We start from the raw sequence: 18,335 nt of genomic DNA on the forward strand, positions 1-18,335 counted from the left end.
GCCCCTCCTCCCTCAGACACGGGGTCCAGGCCCCCAGCCCCTCCTCTCTCAGTCCCAGGGGTCCAGGCCCCAGCCCCTTCTCCTTCACACCCAGGAATCTAGACCCCCAGACCGTCTTTCCTCTGACTCTGGGGTCCAGGCCCCCAGCCCGTCCTCCCTCAGACCGGGGAGTCAGGCCCCGTCCGGGAGGTGAGATTCCCAGCGCTGGGTTCCTGCAGCACCTTTGCGTCGGGGCGGAGCTTCTGAGTTGGGGACCCTCCGGAGGCCTCGGGGTGGAATCTCCACGCCCCGCTGCACGCCCTGCCACCTCCACAGCACGTCAAGGAACCCGGGCAGAAGCGACGTGTTTATTCTCAGGGTCTCGGGTGCGAGGGCTCAGAGGGCTGGCCGGGGCCGGGGCTGGGCTCCGGCTCGGGGCTGGGCTCAGGGTCCAGGCTGGGCTCAGGGTCCAGGCTGGCGTCCTCCTCCGGGTCTTCATCCCAGGGGAAGGTCGGCATCCCCTGCATCTGCCTGCGGTAGACGCGATCGAACGCTTCGCTCTGGGCCACCGTGAAGTGGTTCTTCCAGTCGCCGCAGATCCCTGGAGGGGAGGGGGGATCGGGGTGAGGAGCCTCTGGGGTGCATCGCACCCCTACCTCCCACATTCCGGCACCCTCTTTCCTCCTCCGGGCCCTTGCCGAGCCGTTCCCCGTGCCAGAAACTCCGTCGCCCCCACCCTCCACCTTGCCCACTTTGTGTCCTTTGGTGACGGAGTCTCGGCCGGTCCACCAGTCACCTGGCGCCGCTCCTGCAGGCTTCCTGCCGCCCTCCCCTTATCCAGGACCCCTTAAGTCTCTGCCCAGAACCTCTGTCTCCACCCCCCAGTTCCTGCCCACCTTATAGCCCGTGTCACCTCCTCTGCGATCAGTCCCAACCCTCCCCTGCTAGAACGAGGCCACCTGTTTCAGAGCCCCCACAACACTCCGCGCTGCTGCTATCACAGCTCAGACACGGACGGGACCCCCTTCTGCAGGCGCTGTGCTCAGGGTTTGCGACCGATTTGCTGACTGGCGAAGCAGGTGGGCCTCGGGAACCTTCAAAGCCTCAGTTTTCTTTTTTGCTTTCTTTTCTTTTTTTTTTGAGAATGTCATTGTCTTGCCCAGGCTGGAGTGCAGGTGTGATCTTGGCTCACTGCAACCTCCACCTCCCAGGTTCAAGGGATTCTCCTGCCTCAGCCTCCCGAGTAGCTGGGACTACAGGCATCTGCCACCATGCCTGGCTAATTTTTCTATTTTTAGTAGAGATGGGGTGTCACCATCTTTGCCCGGCTTTGAACTCCTGACCTCGTGATTTGCCTGCCTCGACCTCCCAAAGTACTGGGATTACAGGCGTGAGCCACTGCGCCCAGCCCAAGTCTCAGTTTTCTCACTGTGGGGCTATTACTGGGTCATCACCCCTCACCTGGAACCCTGGAGCTGATGGCATTCAGGTGACTGTAGTTTGCCTTTTTGTGTGTGTGTGTGTGTGTGTGTGTGTGTGTGTGTGTGTGTGAGATGGAATTTCGGTTTTATTGCCTAGGCTGGAGTGCAATGGCGTGATCTCAGCTCACTGCAACCTCTGCCTCCCAGGTTCAAGTGATTCTCCTACCTTAGCCTCCCAACTAGCTGGATCACGCCCAGCTAATTTTTTGTGTATGTATGTGTGTGTATATACATTTTTTTTTTTTTTTTTTTTTTTTTTAGTAGAGACGGGGTTTCATCATGTTGGCCAGGCTGCTCTCGAACTCCCAACCTCAGGTGATCCACCTGCCTCGGCCTCCCAAAGTGCTGGGATTTCAGGCATGAGCCATGGCACTCGGCTGCGTAGTTTGCCTTTTAGCAAGTGCATGTGCCCCATGTTACCTTAGTGAGGTCGTTGTGGGGGAGCTTCCTGGGGTGGGTTGAATAATGACTCCTCCCATATCCTCGTTCTTTGTTTTTTTTTTTTTGAGACCGAGTCTCTAACCCAGGCTGGAGTGCAATGGTCAGATCTTGGCTCACGGCAACTTCCGCCTCCTAGGTTCAATCGATTTTCCTGCCTCAGCCTCCCGAGTAGCTGGGATTACAGGTGTGTGCCAGCATGCCTGGCTAATTTTTGTATTTTTACTAGAGATGGGGGTTTCACCATGTTGGTCAGGCTGGTCTCGAACTCCTTACCTCGTGATCCACCAGCCTTGGCCTCCCAAGGTACTGGGATTAAGTGAGCCACTGCATCTGGCCTCCCATATCCACACTCTAATCCTTGGAACCTGTGAATATGTGACCTTATGTGGCAAAAGGGATTTGGCAGATAATTAAATTAAGCGAAAGATCTGGAGATGGGGAGAGAACCCTGAAGCATCTGGGCGGGCTCAATGTCATCCTCACGGTGGGTCCCTGTAAAAGGGAGGAAGGGCCCAGCGCGGGGACTCACGCCTGTAATCCCAGCACTTTGGGAGGCCGAGGCGGGTGGATCACGAGGTCAGGAGTTCAAAACCAGCTGGGCCAAGATGGTGAAACCCCATCTTTACTAAAAACTACACAAATTATCCAGGTACAGTGGCAGGCACCTGTAATCCAGGCTACTCGGGAGACTGAGGCAGTAGAATTACTTGAACCTGGGAGGTGGAGGCTGTGGTGAGCCGAGATCGCACCACTGCACTCCTGGGCAACAAGGGCGAAACTCTGTCTCAAAAACCAAAAACCAACCAAACAAAAAATTTAAAAAAAAAAAGAAAAACACACCAGTCAGGCACAGTGGCTCACGCCTATAATGCTAGCACTCTGGGAACCCAGGCAAGTGGATCACTTGAGGTCAGGAGTTGGAGACCAGCTTGGCCAAGATAGTGAAACCCTGTCTCTACTGAAAATACAAAAATCAGCTGCGTGTGCCAGCAGCCCCAGCTGCTCGGGAGGCCGAGGCAGGAGAATCGCTTGAACCTGGGAGGCGGAGGTTGCAGTGAGCAGAGACTGAGCCCCTGCACTCCAGCCTGGGCGACAGAGCGAGACGCCGTCTCAAAAAGAAAAAAAGAGAGCAGGTAAAGGTGTGTTGTTGTGAGCCCCGCAGTTTGTGCTGTTTTGTTACAGCAGGAGGAAGAAACGACTATGCCTCGGCCTGCGCCCGTGACCCAGTGCTGGAGTATTTCCGCGGTGAGCACAGCTGTGAAGGACGATTCACAGAGACTCTAAATCTCCCCTCGGGTGGATCTGCAGCGCTCCTGGAGGTTTCGCTCTCGTTGGGGGTTCTCTGGGTGGGAAGGCCTTGGGTGGCTGGCACGTGTGCTGGGCTAGTGCTAAGCCCTGTGTGTGGTCAACCCTGGGGCCACAGTGCCCCCGTTCACCCAGTGCTACGGCTGGGTGAGAAACAAGCCCAGAGAGGTCAAGTGACTCGCGGGTCACACAGCTGGGCAGTACCTAGTGGGCTCCGAGCCCCAGAGCCCCCGCACCTTTCCGGAGGAAGGCCCCACGGCGGTGGTCCAGCAGGCTGGGGGGCAGCAGCGTGTAGTTGGACATGGTGTTGGCCTTCATGGCGCTGAAGGTCGAGTGCGCCACGACGGAGCCCAGCGCCTCCTTGCCCAGTGGATGGCCCAGGAACTCGCAGATGCGCTGCACAGAGCCCTGCAAGTCCTGCGGGCAGAGAAGATGGGTCAGCGGAGGGATGGCACCTGGCCAAGGAAGGGGTGCGGCACCTGGGGTCTGGATGTCCGAGTCCTAACCTCTTTGCCTCAGTTTCCCCAACTCCAAGCTGAGGGGCTAAGTTGTATCACCTCTAAGGCTTTTTGCAGTTTCTGTCTTTGGAGGGTTCTCTAGGTGGGAGGGAATAGGGGGGCTTGGAGCAGAGGTCAGAGCAGGAGGCAGAGGTCAGTGCGCCCCCTTACCCGGATCACCCTTCTTCGAGTTAAAGACAGGCACTGGCTGGTCTACAACTCGACCTCTTTCTTTCTTTTTTTCTGAGATGGAGTCTCACTCTGTCACCCAGGCTGGAGTGCAGTGGTGCGATCTTGGCTCACTGCAACCTCCGCCTCCCGGGTTCAAGCGATTCTCCTGCGTCAGCCTCCCAAGTAACTGGGACGACAGGCACGTGTCACCACGCCCAGCTAGTTTTTGTATGTTTAGTAGAGACGGGGTTTCACCATGTTGGCCAGGATGGTCTCGATCTCTTGACCTCGTGATCCGCCCACCTCGGCCTCCCAAAGTGCTGGGATTACAGGCGTGAGCCACCGCGCCCGGGCTGTCTACATCTCAGACCCGCCCCTCCCCTAGGCCCCTTTGCAGGATGGCCCCACCAACCACCCAGGAGCGTGGCATCCCTCTCTGGGTACCCATCACCCCCAAACCCCGTTCGTCATCAGCCCTGTCCCTCCCTGCCTGCCTCCCCTTACCAGGTCGCTTCCTCTGTGTCCCAATAGCCTATCACCGCTCGGTGCTCCTCCTCCCCTTCCTGGTCTCACGCCCCAGCCTGCTGCTCCACAGCCTCCCTGCCTCCAGTCTCCATCCCCCTCCAGCTCTTGCCCCACAGCCAAGCTGACCCTGCTCCTCACTGGCTCCCAACTCTCCCATGGCTCCTGAGTACCCTGGGACAGAGTCCCAGACCCAGACCCAGACCCAGCTTTTAAGAACAGCTGTGGGCTGGGCGCAGTGGCTCATGGCTGGAATTGCAGCCCTTTGGGAGGCTGAGATGGGCGGATCACTTGATGTCGGGAGTTCCAGACCAGCCTGGCCAACAAGGTGAAACCCTGTCTCTACTAACAATATAAAAATCATCTGGGTGTGGTGGTGGGCATCGGTAATTCCAGCTACTCAGGAGGCTGAGGCAAGAGAATTGTCGAACTGGGAGGCGGAGGTTGCAGTGAGCCGAGATCGCACCACTGTACTCCAGCCTGGGTGACGGAGTGAGACTCTGTCTCAAAAACAAAACAAAACAATAACAGGTCTGGTCTCAGCTCTTCCAATCCCTCTCCCACCCTCTCCCTCTCCTTTTGGAATTCACCATTTCCTATACATTCCTCTCCCAGGCCTTGGCATGTGACCTCCAGAAGGACCCATTGCCACGGCTGCAGCTCAAATATTACCTTCCCTACTGAGTGCCTACTATGTACCAAGCTCTGGTCCAAGCCCCCCATGTATTTGTGCCAATCCTGCCATCAGCTTTGCAAGGGAAGTGTTATTAGGAAGTGTTATTATCTCAATCGGTAAACAGAGGTCCAGAGAGGGAGAGACACTTGTCCAAGGTTACACAGCCAGAGAGGAGCTCAGGCTCCTGAAGTCCTTAGTCTTTGACTCTGCCTCTCTGCATTTTTTTTTTTTTTTTTGAGACAGAATTTCGCCCTTGTTGACCAGGGTGGAGTGCAATAGCATGATCTCGGCTCACCAATCTCTGCCACCCAGGTTCAAGTGATTCTGTTGCCTCAGCCTCCCAAATAGCTGGGTCTACAGGCATGCGCCACCATGCCCGGCTAATTTTGTATTTTTAGCAGAGATGGAGTTTCTCCTTGTCGGTCAGGCTGGTCTCGAACTTCCGACCTCAGGTGATCCACCTGCCTTGACCTCCCAAAGTGGTAGGATTACAATGAGACTGAGTATTGCTCTGTCGCCCAGGCTGGAGTGCAGTGGTGCTATCTCGGCTCACTGCCACCTCTTCCTCCTGGGTTCAAGTGATTCTCCTGCCTCAGTCTCCCAAGTAGCTGAGATTATAGGCATGCACCACCATGCCTGGCTAGTTTTTGCGTTTTTAGTAGAGACGGGGTTTTACCACATTGGGCAGGCTGGTCTTGAACTCCTGACCCCAAGTGATCTGCCTGCCGTAACCTCCCAAAGTGCTGGGATTACAGGCATGAGCCACCACACCCGGCCCTTGCTGCCTTCTGATACACAGTGCCCAGCACAGTCAGCCATCTGGTCAGCTCTGCCAACTTCATGGCTTCAGTTTTCCGGGTCACACCTGGTTTCATAACCTTCCATCCCTTTATCTTCTTGAACCACTGACGTGTCCCAGAAATTCTAACATGTGGGCGGCGCCTCACACCCAGGGGCAGCCCAGAAGTTCCGTTAGGCTCTGTGGCCCAGTTCTGGCCTTGGAGAAGAAAGCTTGCTGAGAATGAGGGGGAGGAGGAGTGACAACGCCTTTTCTGGAGCTTTCCATTAAAAGAAAGTTACCAGGGTGGAAAAAAATAACCACAGAGTCTGCAGGCAAGAGCCACGTGCCTTGGGCAGATTACCAACCCTCTCTTAAGTTACAAACCTCCAGTCTCCTCCTCAGTAAAAGAGGGATAACAACAACATTTGGGAAAACCATATAAAATTACTTTTTTTTTTTTTTTTTTTTTTTTTCGGATACAGAGTCTTGCTCTGTCACTGAGGCTGGAGTGCAATGGCACCATCTTGGCTGAACGCAACCTCCCCCTCCTGGGTTCAAGCGATTCTCCTGTCTCAGTCTCCCGAGTAGCTGGAATTACAAGCACCCACCACTGTCAGGCTAATTTTTTGCATTTTTAGTAGAGACAGGGTTTCACCGTGTTGGCCAGGCTGCTCTTGAACTCCTGACCTCAAGTGATCCACCTGCCTTGGACATGTCTGGATGTCTGACCCTGACCCTGATTTTTTTTTTTTTTTTTGAGACAAAATTCCGCTTTTGTTACCCAGGCTGGAGTGCAATGGCACGATCTCTGCTCACTGCAGACTCCATCTTCTGGGTTCAAGTGATTCTCCTGCTTCCGCCTCCCGAGTAGCTGGGGTTACAGGTGTGCACCACCACGTCCGGCTAATTTCGTATTTTTAGTAGAGATGGGATTTCTCTGTGTCGGTCAGGCTGGTCTCAAACTCCCGCCCTCAGGAGATCCGCCCACCTCGGCCTCCCAAAGAGCTGGGATTGCAGGTGTGAGCCACCGCGTCCGGCCTTTCCTCTGCGTTTCAAGTCCTGACCATCACTGCAACTCACCTGCCACCTGTCATCTGATCACCTCCCCTGTTCAGAGCCCACCCACGGCTCCCACCTACTCAGAGCAAAGCCATAGTCCTTATGACGACCCTGTTTCTTCTCTGCCCGCCTCTCACGCCCATGCCCATGTCTGTGCCCGTGCCCATGCCCTCACTTGGCTCTGGCCACACTGATCTCTTCACTGTCCTTAAAATACATCAAGGACCAGCCTGGGCAACATAGTAAGACCCCTACTTCTAAAAATTATTTTTTAATTAACGGGGCATGGTGGCCCACGCCTATAGTTCTAACTACTCAGGAGGTTGAGGCAGGAGGATTGCTTGAGCCCAGGAGGTCGAGGCTGCAGTGAGTCAGTACTGTTCCACTGCACTCCAGCCTGGGCAACCGAGCAAGACCTCATGTCTCTCTCTCTCTCTCTTTTTCTTTTTTTTTTGAAATGGAGTTTCTATCATGTTGCCCAGGCTAGAGTGCAGTGGCACAGTCTCAGCTCACTGCAACCTACACCTCCCAGATTCAAGCAATTCTCCTGCCTCAGGCTCCCGAGTAGCTGGGATTACAGGCAGGCATCTGCCACCATGCCTGGCTAATTTTTTTTTTCTTTTTTTTTTTTTTAGTAGAGACGGAGTGTCACTACATTGGCCAGGCTGGTCTTGAACTCCTGACCTCAGGTGATCCACCTGCCTTGGCCTCCCAACGTGCTAGGATTACAGGTGTGAGCCACTGTGCCAGGCTTTTTTTTTTTTTTTTTTTTTTTTTTTTTTTTTTTTTCTGAGCTGGAGTGCAGTGGTGCGATCTCAGCTCACGACAACCTCCACCTCCCAGATTGAAGCCATTCCCCTGCCTCAGCCTCCTGAGTAGCTGAGACTACAGGCATGTGCCGCTGTGCCCGGCTAATTTTTGTGTTTTTATTAGAGATGGGGTTTCACCATGTTGGCGAGGCTGGTCTCGAACTCCTGAACTCAAGTGATCTGCCTGCCTTGGGCTCCCAAAGTGCTGAGATTACAGGTGTGAGCCACTGCTCTCTCTCTCTTTTGAGACAGGGTTTTGCTGTGCGGCCCAGGCTGGAGTACAGTGGCACCTTCATAGCTCACTGTGGCCTCAACCCCTTGGGCTCAAGGGATCCTCCCACCTCAGCCTCCCAAAGCTTTGGGATTACAGGCGTGAGCCACTGAGTCCGGCCAGCCCCCGGTGTGAGATCTCACCCCTGCCCGCCCATTCCTCATCTTCCACCTGGCCTTCTCTCCGTAGCTCCTCTGCCCCGCTGGCCTGCTGTGTGGTTTGGGGGTTTTGTCTGCGGTCCCTGCTCACCGCTCTGTGTGTTCTGTTCCGGCTGTATCCCCAGGGCTGGCGCATTGCGTGGGGAAGCAGAGGGGTCCTGAGACCCTCAGAAGGGGAGAGATGCGGCTGTGAGAAGAGGGCGTGGGAGACGCTGCACCTTGCGGGGGGCGGACTCACCTGCTGCAGCTCCTCGTAGGTGATAAATAGGAAGTTGTCTCTACCCTGCATCCGAAGCCAGCCCTTAATGTGGTCGAACCAGGAGCCAAATTGCACTGTGGGCAGAAGGACAAGAGGGGTGAGGGCGGAGTGGCAGGGTCCCCACAGTCCCCCGTGGGGCTCATCCCTTCCCTTTCATCTTGATAGGGTCTCACTCTGTTGCCCTGAAGCAGAAAGGACTCAGGGCAGACTTTTTTTTTTTTTTTTTTGAGACGGAGTTTCACTCTGTCACCCAGGCTGGGGTGTGGTGGCGCGATCTCAGCTCACTGCAACCTCCTTCTCCCGGGTTCAAGAGATTCTCCTGCCTCAGCCTACCCAGTAGCCAGAATTACATACAGGCGCTCGCCACCACACCTGCTTAAGACAGCTGGACGCCCTCCCCCAGGCCCCACATCTCCACCAAGTTCAGGGCTCTTCCAACCTGCTTCTCCTCTGGTTGCCCATCTTGGGGGGCCCTGGTCTATCTGTCCATCCAGTCCCCCTCCTCCACACACCTGGATTTCCCGCCAAAGGTAGGGTCTCCTACAGCAGCAGAGAAAAGAACACATGGCCAAGGGCCGCTGCCTTTCTTAGTACCTGGGGCCTGTGTCCTTCTGTTTCCTTGTCTCTGTCTCTCTCTGACTCCGTCTCTCTTTCTGAATTTATTTCCTTATCTCTTTTTATTTTTAATTCTTATTTCTTTATTTAGTTTTTTTTTTTTTTTTTTTTTTAGGACGGGATTTCACCATGTTGGTCAGGCTGGTCTTGAACTCCTGACCTCAGGTGCTCCGCCTGCCTCGGCCTCCCAGAATGCTAGGATTACAAGCATGAGCCACCGCGCCTGGCCTTAATTTTTTTTTTTTTTTTTTTTTTTTTTTTTTGAGTGGGAGTCTTGCCCTCTCACCCAGGCTGGAGTGCCATTGTACGATCTTGGCTCACTGCAACCTCCGCCTCCCGGGTTCAAGCGATTCTTCGGCCTCAGCCTCCTGTGTAGCTGGGATTACAGGCTCCCGCCACCACACTCAGTTAATTTTTGTATTTTTAGTAGAGATGGGGTTTCACTGTATTGGCCAGGCAGGTCTTGAACTCCTGGCCTTCTGCTCTGCCCACCTCGGCCTCCCAAAGGGTTGGGATTACAGGCATAAGCCACTGCCCCGGGCCTGTGTATTTAATATTTTTGAGACAGGGTCTCACTCTGTTGCCCAGGCTGGAGTGCAGTAGCGCGATCTCTGCTCACTGCAACCTCCCCCTTGGAATCAAGCGAGCCTCCCATTTCAGCCTCCTGAGAAGCTGGGATTACAGGCATGTGCCATGATGCCCGGCTAATTTTTGTATTTTTAGTAGAAATGGGGTTTCACCACGTTGGCCAGGCTGGTGTTGAACTACTGACCTCAAGTGATCTGCCTGCCTCAGTCTCCCGAAGTGCTTGGATTACAGGAGTGAGCCACTGCACTGGGCCCCTGTCTTTTTTTTTTTTTTTTTTGAGATGAAGTTTCGCTCTGTTGCCCAGGCTGCAGCGTAATGCTGCGATCTCGGCTCACTGCAACCTCCGCCTCCCAGGCTCCAGCGATTCTCCCGCCTCAGCCTCCCGAGTAGCTGGGATTACAGGTATGCGCCACCACGCCCAGCTAATTTTATGTTTTTAGTAGAGACGGGGCTTCTCCACGTTAGTCAAGCTGGTCTTGAACTCACGACCTCAGGTGATCCGCCCGCCTTGGCCTCCAAAGTGCTGGGATCACCGGTGTGAGGCACCACGGTGCCCGGCGCCCTGTCTCTTTTTGTTGCCCTCTCTCAGTCTTTCTGCCTTTGTGCCTCTCCCTGTCTCTGTCTCCTCTTCTCTGTCCCCTGCTTGTCCTGCGTCTCTGTCTCTCCCTCCGTCTCTGCATCTCCTGGTCGCCTGCTCTCTGTCTCTACTGTCCCTTTTGATACCCTGTGTCTCTGCCTCTCTCCCTTTCTTACCCCTCTCCTCTGTCCCTCTGCCCATCCGGGTCCTCTGGGGGCTCCTTCCCAGCCCTCCTGCCCCGCTCCGCCCCGTCCTCACCTTCGCCTTTGAGGAAGTCCCGCAGGAACTGGTTGGGCGTTCCCGGGTCCTTTAACTGTCCAGCGATCTTGGAGTAATGATAGAGGGAGACCACGACGTCCCGGGGGTTGCGGCCCACGTAGATCACCTGTGAGCGGATGATGGGGAGAGGGGGGAAGGCGTCAGACACAGGCAGGCCCCTGGCCCCGAGGCTTCCTGCCCTCGCGCTCCCTCTCTTCTGACCCTGAAGCAGGAAGGACTCTGGGCAGACTCTTTTTTTTTTTGAGATGAAGTCTCACTCTGTCACTCAGGCTGGAGTGCAATGATGGGGTCTTGACTTATCGCAACCTCTGCCTCCCGGTCAAGCAATTCTGCTGCCTCAGCCTCCTGACGTCAAATGATCTGCCCGCCTCGGACTCCCTAAGTGCTGGGATTACAGGCATGAGCCACCATGCCCAGCCTGCTCTTATTTTTTAGAAACAAGGTCTTGTAGGCCAGGTGCTGTGGCTCACGCCTATAATCCCAGCACTTCAGGAGGCCGGGTGGGGGTGTGGTGGATTACCTGGGTTCAGGAGTTTGAGACCAGCTTGGCCAACATGGCGAAACCTCATCTCTACTAAAAATACAAAAAATTAGCCAGGCATCATGGTGGGTGCCTGTATTCCCAGCTATTTGGGAGGCTGAGGCAGGAGAATCATTTGAACCCAGGAGGCAGAGGTTGCAGTGAGCTGAGATTGCGCCATTGCACTCTGGCCTCGGCAACAAGAGCAAAACTCCATCTCAAAAAAAAAAATAATAATAATGTTAATAAAGAGTGGCTGGGTGCAGTGGCTCATGCCTGTAATCCCAGCACTTTGGGAGGCTGAGGCGAGAGGATCACGAGGTCAGCAGATCGAGTTATCCTGGCTAACAAGGTGAAACCCCGTCTCTACTAAAAATACAAAAATTAACCGGACGTGGTGGCGCGTGCCTGTCTGAGGCAGGCAAATCGCTTGAACCCAAGAGGTGGAGGTCGCAATGACTTGAGACCGCGCCATTGCACTCCAGCCTGGGTGACAGAGCAAGACTCTGTCTCAAAAAAAAAAAAAAAAAAAAAAAGAAAAGAAAAGAAAAGGTAGAAGGTCTTGTTCTGTCCTTGAGGCTGAAGTGCAATGGCACAATCATGGCTCCCTGCAGCCTCAACCTCCCAGGCTCAAGTGATCCTCCCACTTCAGCCTCCCAAGTAGCTGGGACTACAGGTGTATGCCACTACACCTGACTAATTTTTAAATTTTTTTTGTAGAGATGGGTGTTACTGAGTTGCCCGGGCTGGTCTCGAACTCCTGCACTCAAGCCATCTGCCCACCTTGGCCTCTGAAAGTGCAGGGATTCCGGGCGTGAGCCTCCGCGCCCAGCCCCCTTGCCTGATTTTCCTGTTTTCTTTAATTGTGATTGACTATCACCCGGGAGTTGAGCAGCTTTGCTGAACGCCGTGATTTCTGCTAAGTCGTTGAGCCTGAGGGTGGTCTTGGGGACTTCCCGATTGCACGGCCCCTTTGCTCTGTCCACACTCACTTCCTTGGCGGTTTCACCCAGGCCTCGGGCTTCGATTAATTACACAATGTATGTGCCAAGGAATTGCAAACGGACGTGTCAGCCCCGGTCTCGGTTCCCGATGCGTGCATTTCTGTGCCCACCGGCAGCCTCCGGGGGACGTGGGATGGGCGGCAGCAGAGCCCGCGTGTGCCTCCCCCACCAGCTCCCATCCCTCCTCCCCTGCTCGGTTGCCCAATCCTGACAAGTTGCTTCCGCCGAAACCTTGGAGTCACCCTTGACTCATCCCTTTCTCTCACACCCGCATCCAATCTGTCAGCAAATCCTCCCGGTCCCACCTTCAAAATACACCCCAAACCCTGTCCCTTCCCATCACCTCCGTGGACACCACCCTGGTCCAGCCAAGTCCCCTCCCCTGGACCCTGGCGCGCGCCGCCTCTCGGCTTCTGCTCGCCCGACACGCGGTCCCCATATGGTCACCAGAGGGCGCCCGGGAAGCCTAAAGCCGCTCGGGCTCCCGTTCAGCCTCGATCCTGCAGCGCCGCCGGGTCACTTGGTCAGAGCTCGAGTCCCCGATGGGCCCACGTGGCCCTGCACATTTTGGCCCGTGTTGTCTCCGACCCGGACCTCATCGCCACTCCTCTCCCCACTTGCTCTCTTGGCTCCAGCCATCCCGACCTCCTTGTTGCACCTCAGATCCACCCGCCTCAGGCCCTTTGCACCTGCTTTCCCTGCTTGCCTGAAATGCTCTTCCTCTGGAAACCTCTGTGGCTCCCACCATCACCTCGCGGGTTTTTACTCACTGGGCCCCTCCTTGACCTCCTTGTTTATAATCGTAGCCCCACCCCCCACCCCAATTCTCCAGCCCTCTCCCCACTCCCAATGTAAATTTATCCCATCAGACGTTCCATATATTATATTGTATATATACATATGTTATATTATTAAACATTAAATGTATTATAAATATTAAATATAATGTTAAAGTGTATTGTAATAATATAATATATAATATTATATGTGTGTGTATATATATAAAATATTTTTGAGACGAAGGCTCGCTCTGTCTCCCAGGCTGGAGTGCAGTGGCGCCATCTCAGCTCACTGCAACCTCTGCCTCCCGGGTTTCAACGATTCTGCTGCCTCAGCCGCCTGAGTAGGTGGGATTACAGTTCCTCACCACCACATCCGACTAACTTTTGTATTTTTAGTAGAGACAGGGTTTCATATGTTGGCCAGGCTGGTCTTGAACTCCTGGCCTCAAGAGGTCTGCCTACATCAGCCTCCCAAAAGGCTGGGATGATAGGCATGAGCCACCACGCCCAGCCATCAGACATTATGTATTTTAAGATGGGGTCTCACTCTGTTGCCCGGGCTGGAGTGCAGTGGTGCAGTCATAGCTCACTGCAGCCTCCACCTCCTGGCCTCAAGCATTCCTCTTGCCTCGGCTTCCCAAAGTGCTAGGATTAACAGGCATGAACCATTGTGCCTGGCCCATACTAAATATTTTTGTTATCTATTTCACCTATTATCTACCTGCTCCTATTAGAATGTGGCCTTTCTTTCTTTGACTAAATCTTGCTCTGTTGCCCAGGCTGGAGTGCAGTAATGTGATCTCAGCTCAACGCAGCCTGAGCTCATGGGCTGAAATGATCCTCCCACCTCAGCATCCCAAGTAGCTGGACTACAAGGGTGTGCCACCACACCTGACCAATTTTTTTTTTTTTTTTTTTTTGAGACGGAGTTTCGCTCTTGTTACCCAGGCTGGAGTGCAATGGCGCGATCTCGGCTCACCACAACCTCCGCCTCCTGGGTTCAGGCAATTATCTTGCCTCAGCCTCCTGAGTAGCTGGGATTACAGGCACGTGCCACCATGCCCAGCTAATTTTTTTGTATTTTTAGTAGAGACGTGGTTTTACCATGTTGACCAGGATGGTCTCGATCTCTCGACCTCGTGATCCACCTGCCTTGGCCTCCCAAAGTGCTGGGATTACAGGCTTGAGCCACCGCGCCCGGCGGCACACTTGACCAATTTTTAAAATTTCTTGTAGTGATTGGTCTCACTATGTTGCCCAAGCTGGTCTCAAACTCCCAGCCCAAAGTGACCCTCCCTTCTCAGCCTCCCAAAGTGCTGGAGCTAGAGCTGTGAGCCACCATTCCCTGCCAAAGGACAGGTATTTCTGTGTGTATAGTGACCAATGTGCTAGATCAGAGCTAGGCACATAGTAGGTGCTGGTCGGGTGCGGCAGCTCATGCCTGTAATCCTAGCATGTTGGGAGGCTGAGGCGGGTGGATCACCTGAGGTTAGGGGTTCAAGATCAGCCTTGCCAACCTGGTGAAACCCTGTCTCTACTAAAAATACAAAAATTAGCTGGGTGTGGTGGTGGATGCTTTTAATCCCAGCTACTTGGGAGGCTGAGGCGGGAGAATTGCCTGAACCCGGGAGGTGAATGTTGCAGTAAACTGAGATAGCACCACTGCACTCCAGCCTGGGTGACAGAGTGAGACTCTGTCTCAAAACAAACAAACAACAACAAAAAAACCCCAAACAGATTCTGAATGAATCAATGAGTTATGCTCCCTCTCCCTGTCACCCCACACACCCATCCAGCCCCTCCCAACCGACACACACCCCGCCTCCCAACCTTGGCCTTGGAGCTGAAGAAGGCCTTGGTGAAGATCTGGATGGGAAGATGGGAGCTCATGAGGCGGGGGCTGTACTGGTCCGGGAGGCTGAAGGCACCCATGATGGTCTCACACCAGGGTGCCCGCTCCCAGATGGGCACCGAGCGGATCCAGGAGGGATCCCCATCCTTCAGAATTAAGCAGATGATCTCAATCATCCAGGTAGTGCCTGTTGGGAGAAATCAAGCAGATTAATTGGGGGTGGGGGGGCTGAAGAGGGAGAATGTCATCAGATTAATCACAACAGCATTTATTGAGCAATGAGCAATTGCCACCTTTTTTTTTTTTTTTTTTTTTTTTTTTTTTTGAGACAGAGTCTCAGTTTGTTGCCAGGCGCCAGGCTGGAGTGCAATGGCACAATCTTGGCTCACTGCAACCTCCGCCTCCCAGGTTCAAGAAATTCTCCTGCCTCAGCCTCCCGAGTAGCTGGGACTACAGGTGCACACCACCATCCCAAGCTGATTTTTGTATTTTTAGTAGAGACGGGGTTTCACCATGTTGGCCAGGATGGTCTCTATCTCTTGGCCTCGTGATATGCACGCCTCGGCCTCCCAAAGTGCTGGGATTACAGGCATGAGTCACCCTGCCTGGCTAATTTTGTATTTTTAATAGAGACGGGGATCTCCCTACGTTGGCCAGGCTGGTCTCAAACTCCTGACCTCAGGTGATCAGCCCGCCTCGGCCTTCCAAAGTGCTGGGATTACAGGTGTGAGCCACTGCGCCCTACCTGACAATGTTTGCAGAGCCATCTACCACCAATTCTATCACACTGATTCCATAGAGCTGGCGGAGGAGACAACCCTCCTAACTTCATTTTCAGAGCCAGAAACTGAGCCTCCGAGAAACAATGTCACTTGTCCGAGGGGACAAAGATAGGAAAGGGGTGCAGGACAGAGACCGGAGAGCTGTCCACCCCATTGCGTCTTCCTGCCGGGAATACGGCGTGAGGGCCTCTTCCCTTCTGCCCTGCCGCTACATGTGGGGCCGTGAGACTGGGTCTAGCTAAGGAAGTGTAGGTGGCGGGGTGCGATGTGAGGCTATTTCCAGGCCTGGCCCATAAACGCACACCACGTGACTCTCCACTCCCTCTCTGCTCCTGGATACAGAGACTCCAGGGGAGAATCTGGGACTCCCGGGGATGGCAGAGCCGTAAGATGGGAGGAACCAAATGTCCGGGATGGCATGGACTTCCCTCCGCTTCCTTCCACCCTGCCCGCACCAGCTGGAGTTCATGGCAACTAGAAACAAACTTGGCTTCAGCCACGGAAATTATTCTGAGGCTGATCTATTAGAACCGTCAGAATCGCTTTATTTATGTATGTATTTGTTTATTGTTGAGACGAAGTTTCACTCGTGTCACCCAGGCTGGAGTGCAGCGGCACCATCTCGGCTCGCTGCAACTTCTGCCTCCCGGGTTCAAGCGATTCTGCCTCAGCCTCCCGAGTAGTAGAGATTACAGGCGCCTCCCACCACGTCCAGCTAATTTTTTGCATTTTTAGTAGAGATGGGTTTCACTGTGTAGACCAGGCAGGTCTCGAACTCTTGACCTCAAGTGATCCACCCACCTCGGCCTCCCAAAGTGCTGGGGTTACAGGCATGAGCCACCGCACCCGGCCCACTCAACATATTTATTTTGAGAGAGAGTCTTGCTCCGTCTGCCCAGGTTCGAGTGCAGTGGTGAGATCACAGCTCACTGAAGCCTCAAAATCCCAGGCTTAAAAGATCCTCCCGCCTCAGCCGGGTGCGGTGGCTCATGCCTGTAATCCCAGCACCTTAGGAGACCAAGGTGGGTGGATCACTGGAGGTCAGGAGTTTGAGACCAGCCCGACCAACATGTAGAAAGCTCATCTCTACTAAAAATACAAAATTAGCCAGACGTGGTGGCATGTGCCTGTAGTCCCAGCTACTCCGGAGGCTGAAGCAGGAGAATTTCTTGAACCTGGGAGGTGGAGGTTTTGGTGAGCCGAGATTGTGCAACAAGGGTGAAACTCCCGTCTCAAAAAAAAAAAAAAAAAAAAAAAAAATCTCTGCTCTTTACACAGCTCCCTTTTGAGGGTCACCTCTTTATTTCTGTAGGGAGCCACAGAATGTTAGCTGGTGGAGGGGGACCTCAACAGGGACCCAGTTCACAGTTTTGAATTTCAGGAGACCACAGGCAGTTCAGAAGAGAAACAGTAACACTCACAATAACCGTCTGTTAGAATTCACTGCATTTCATTCTTTCTGAGACAGGAGCCCGCTATGTGACCCTGGCTGGAGTGCACTGCTGTAATCAGAGCTACTTCAGCTTGAGACTCCAACTCCCGGCTCAAGTGAGCCTCCCACCTCAGCCTCTGGAATCATTAGGACCACGTGCACCCAGCTATTTTTTTTTTTTTTTGAGACGGAGTTTCGCCCTTGTTACCCAGGCTGGAGTGCAATGGCGCGATCTCGGCTCACCGCAACCTCTGCCTCCTGGGTTCAGGCAATTCTCCTGCCTCAGCCTCCTGAGTAGCTGGGATTACAGGCACGCGCCACCACGCCCAGCTAATTTTTTGCACTTTTAGTAGAGACGGGGTTTCACCATGTTGACCAGGATGGTCTCGATCTCTCGACCTCGTGATCCACCCGCCTCGGCCTCCCAAAGTGCTGGGATTACAGGCTTGAGCCACCGCGCCCGGAGCTTTTTTTTTTTTTTTTTTTTTTTTTTTTTTGAGATGGAGTCTCACTCTGTTGCCCAGACTGGAATGTAGCGGTGCCCTCTCGGCTCACCGCAACCTCCGCCTCCTGGGTTCAAGCAATTCTCCTGTACCTCCCAAGTAGCCGGGACTACAAGCATGCCACCACACCCTGCTATGTTTTAGTAGAGATGGGGTTTTGCCGTGTTGACCAGGTTGGTCTTGAACTCCTGACCTCAGGTGATCCACCGCCTTGGCTTCCCAAAGTGCTGAGATCACAGGTGTGAGCCATCATGCCCAGCCTGCGCCCACCTAATTTTTAAAATTTTTGTAGAGATAGGATCTCACTGCGTGGCCCAGGCTGGTCTGGAACTTCTGGCCTCTAGCGATCCTCCTGCCTTGGCCTCCCAAAGTGCTGGGATTGCAGGCATAAGACACCACATCTAGCCCATTTACTGGATTTCATTCTAACAACCACCCTGTACCAGTTATCAGTTTACAGCCTGGTGGCTCCAACTTCACTTCTCTCTCCTGCAGGCGATATTGGAGCTGGACCTTGTAAACACTTGTCCTCTGCCAGCTAGCTCAGTGTTCACCCTTGTCAGTGGAGGGCGCTGGAGGAGCACTGAATGAGGATGGGGCATCTCCTCCAGATTCTCACGGCCCCTCTCAGCGGGATCTTGTGATGGACAGGGGCCAGCCCTGCACTGGATGCCCAGTGGCATTTACCTGTCCCCCCAGCAAATTGCAGCGGCCTGATGCACCTTGGTGAATTTCTCAGTCACCCAATGAGCCATGGCCATACCTCTCCAGTGAAATTCTCATCTCAGGTTGGGAGCTGGTTGGGCAGGGAAGTCCTTCTTCCAAATTTATTTCTTCCTTGGGAGTTTGGCTTCAGCCCTAGAGGAAGGGGCTGCTCCCTATTTTGGCTATTCCTATGTGTGCTTTTTGTTTGTTTGAGACAGTCTCGCTCTGTTGCCCAGGCTGAAGTCCAGGGGCATGATCATGACTCACTGCAACCTCCACCTCCTGGG

General features: G+C 54.0%; 1 protein-coding gene across 1 annotated transcript in view; it reads right to left on the minus strand.

Annotated features, from left to right (window-relative positions):
* Positions 1–333: 333 nt before the first annotated feature.
* Positions 334–18,335, minus strand: part of SULT2B1 (sulfotransferase family 2B member 1) — a 43,078-nt gene continuing 25,076 nt past the window's right edge. Inside the window, exons 3-7 of the mRNA XM_003940312.4 lie at positions 14,605–14,813; positions 10,448–10,574; positions 8,389–8,483; positions 3,443–3,623; positions 334–580 (exon numbers count right to left, since the gene is read on the minus strand). Coding sequence (XP_003940361.1) covers positions 354–580; positions 3,443–3,623; positions 8,389–8,483; positions 10,448–10,574; positions 14,605–14,813 — 839 coding nt within the window. The 3' untranslated portion in view covers positions 334–353. The remainder of the gene's footprint in view (positions 581–3,442; positions 3,624–8,388; positions 8,484–10,447; positions 10,575–14,604; positions 14,814–18,335) is intronic.

This window comes from Saimiri boliviensis, chromosome 14 (genome assembly GCF_048565385.1).
Source record: "Saimiri boliviensis isolate mSaiBol1 chromosome 14, mSaiBol1.pri, whole genome shotgun sequence".
Lineage (NCBI taxonomy): Eukaryota > Metazoa > Chordata > Mammalia > Primates > Cebidae > Saimiri > Saimiri boliviensis.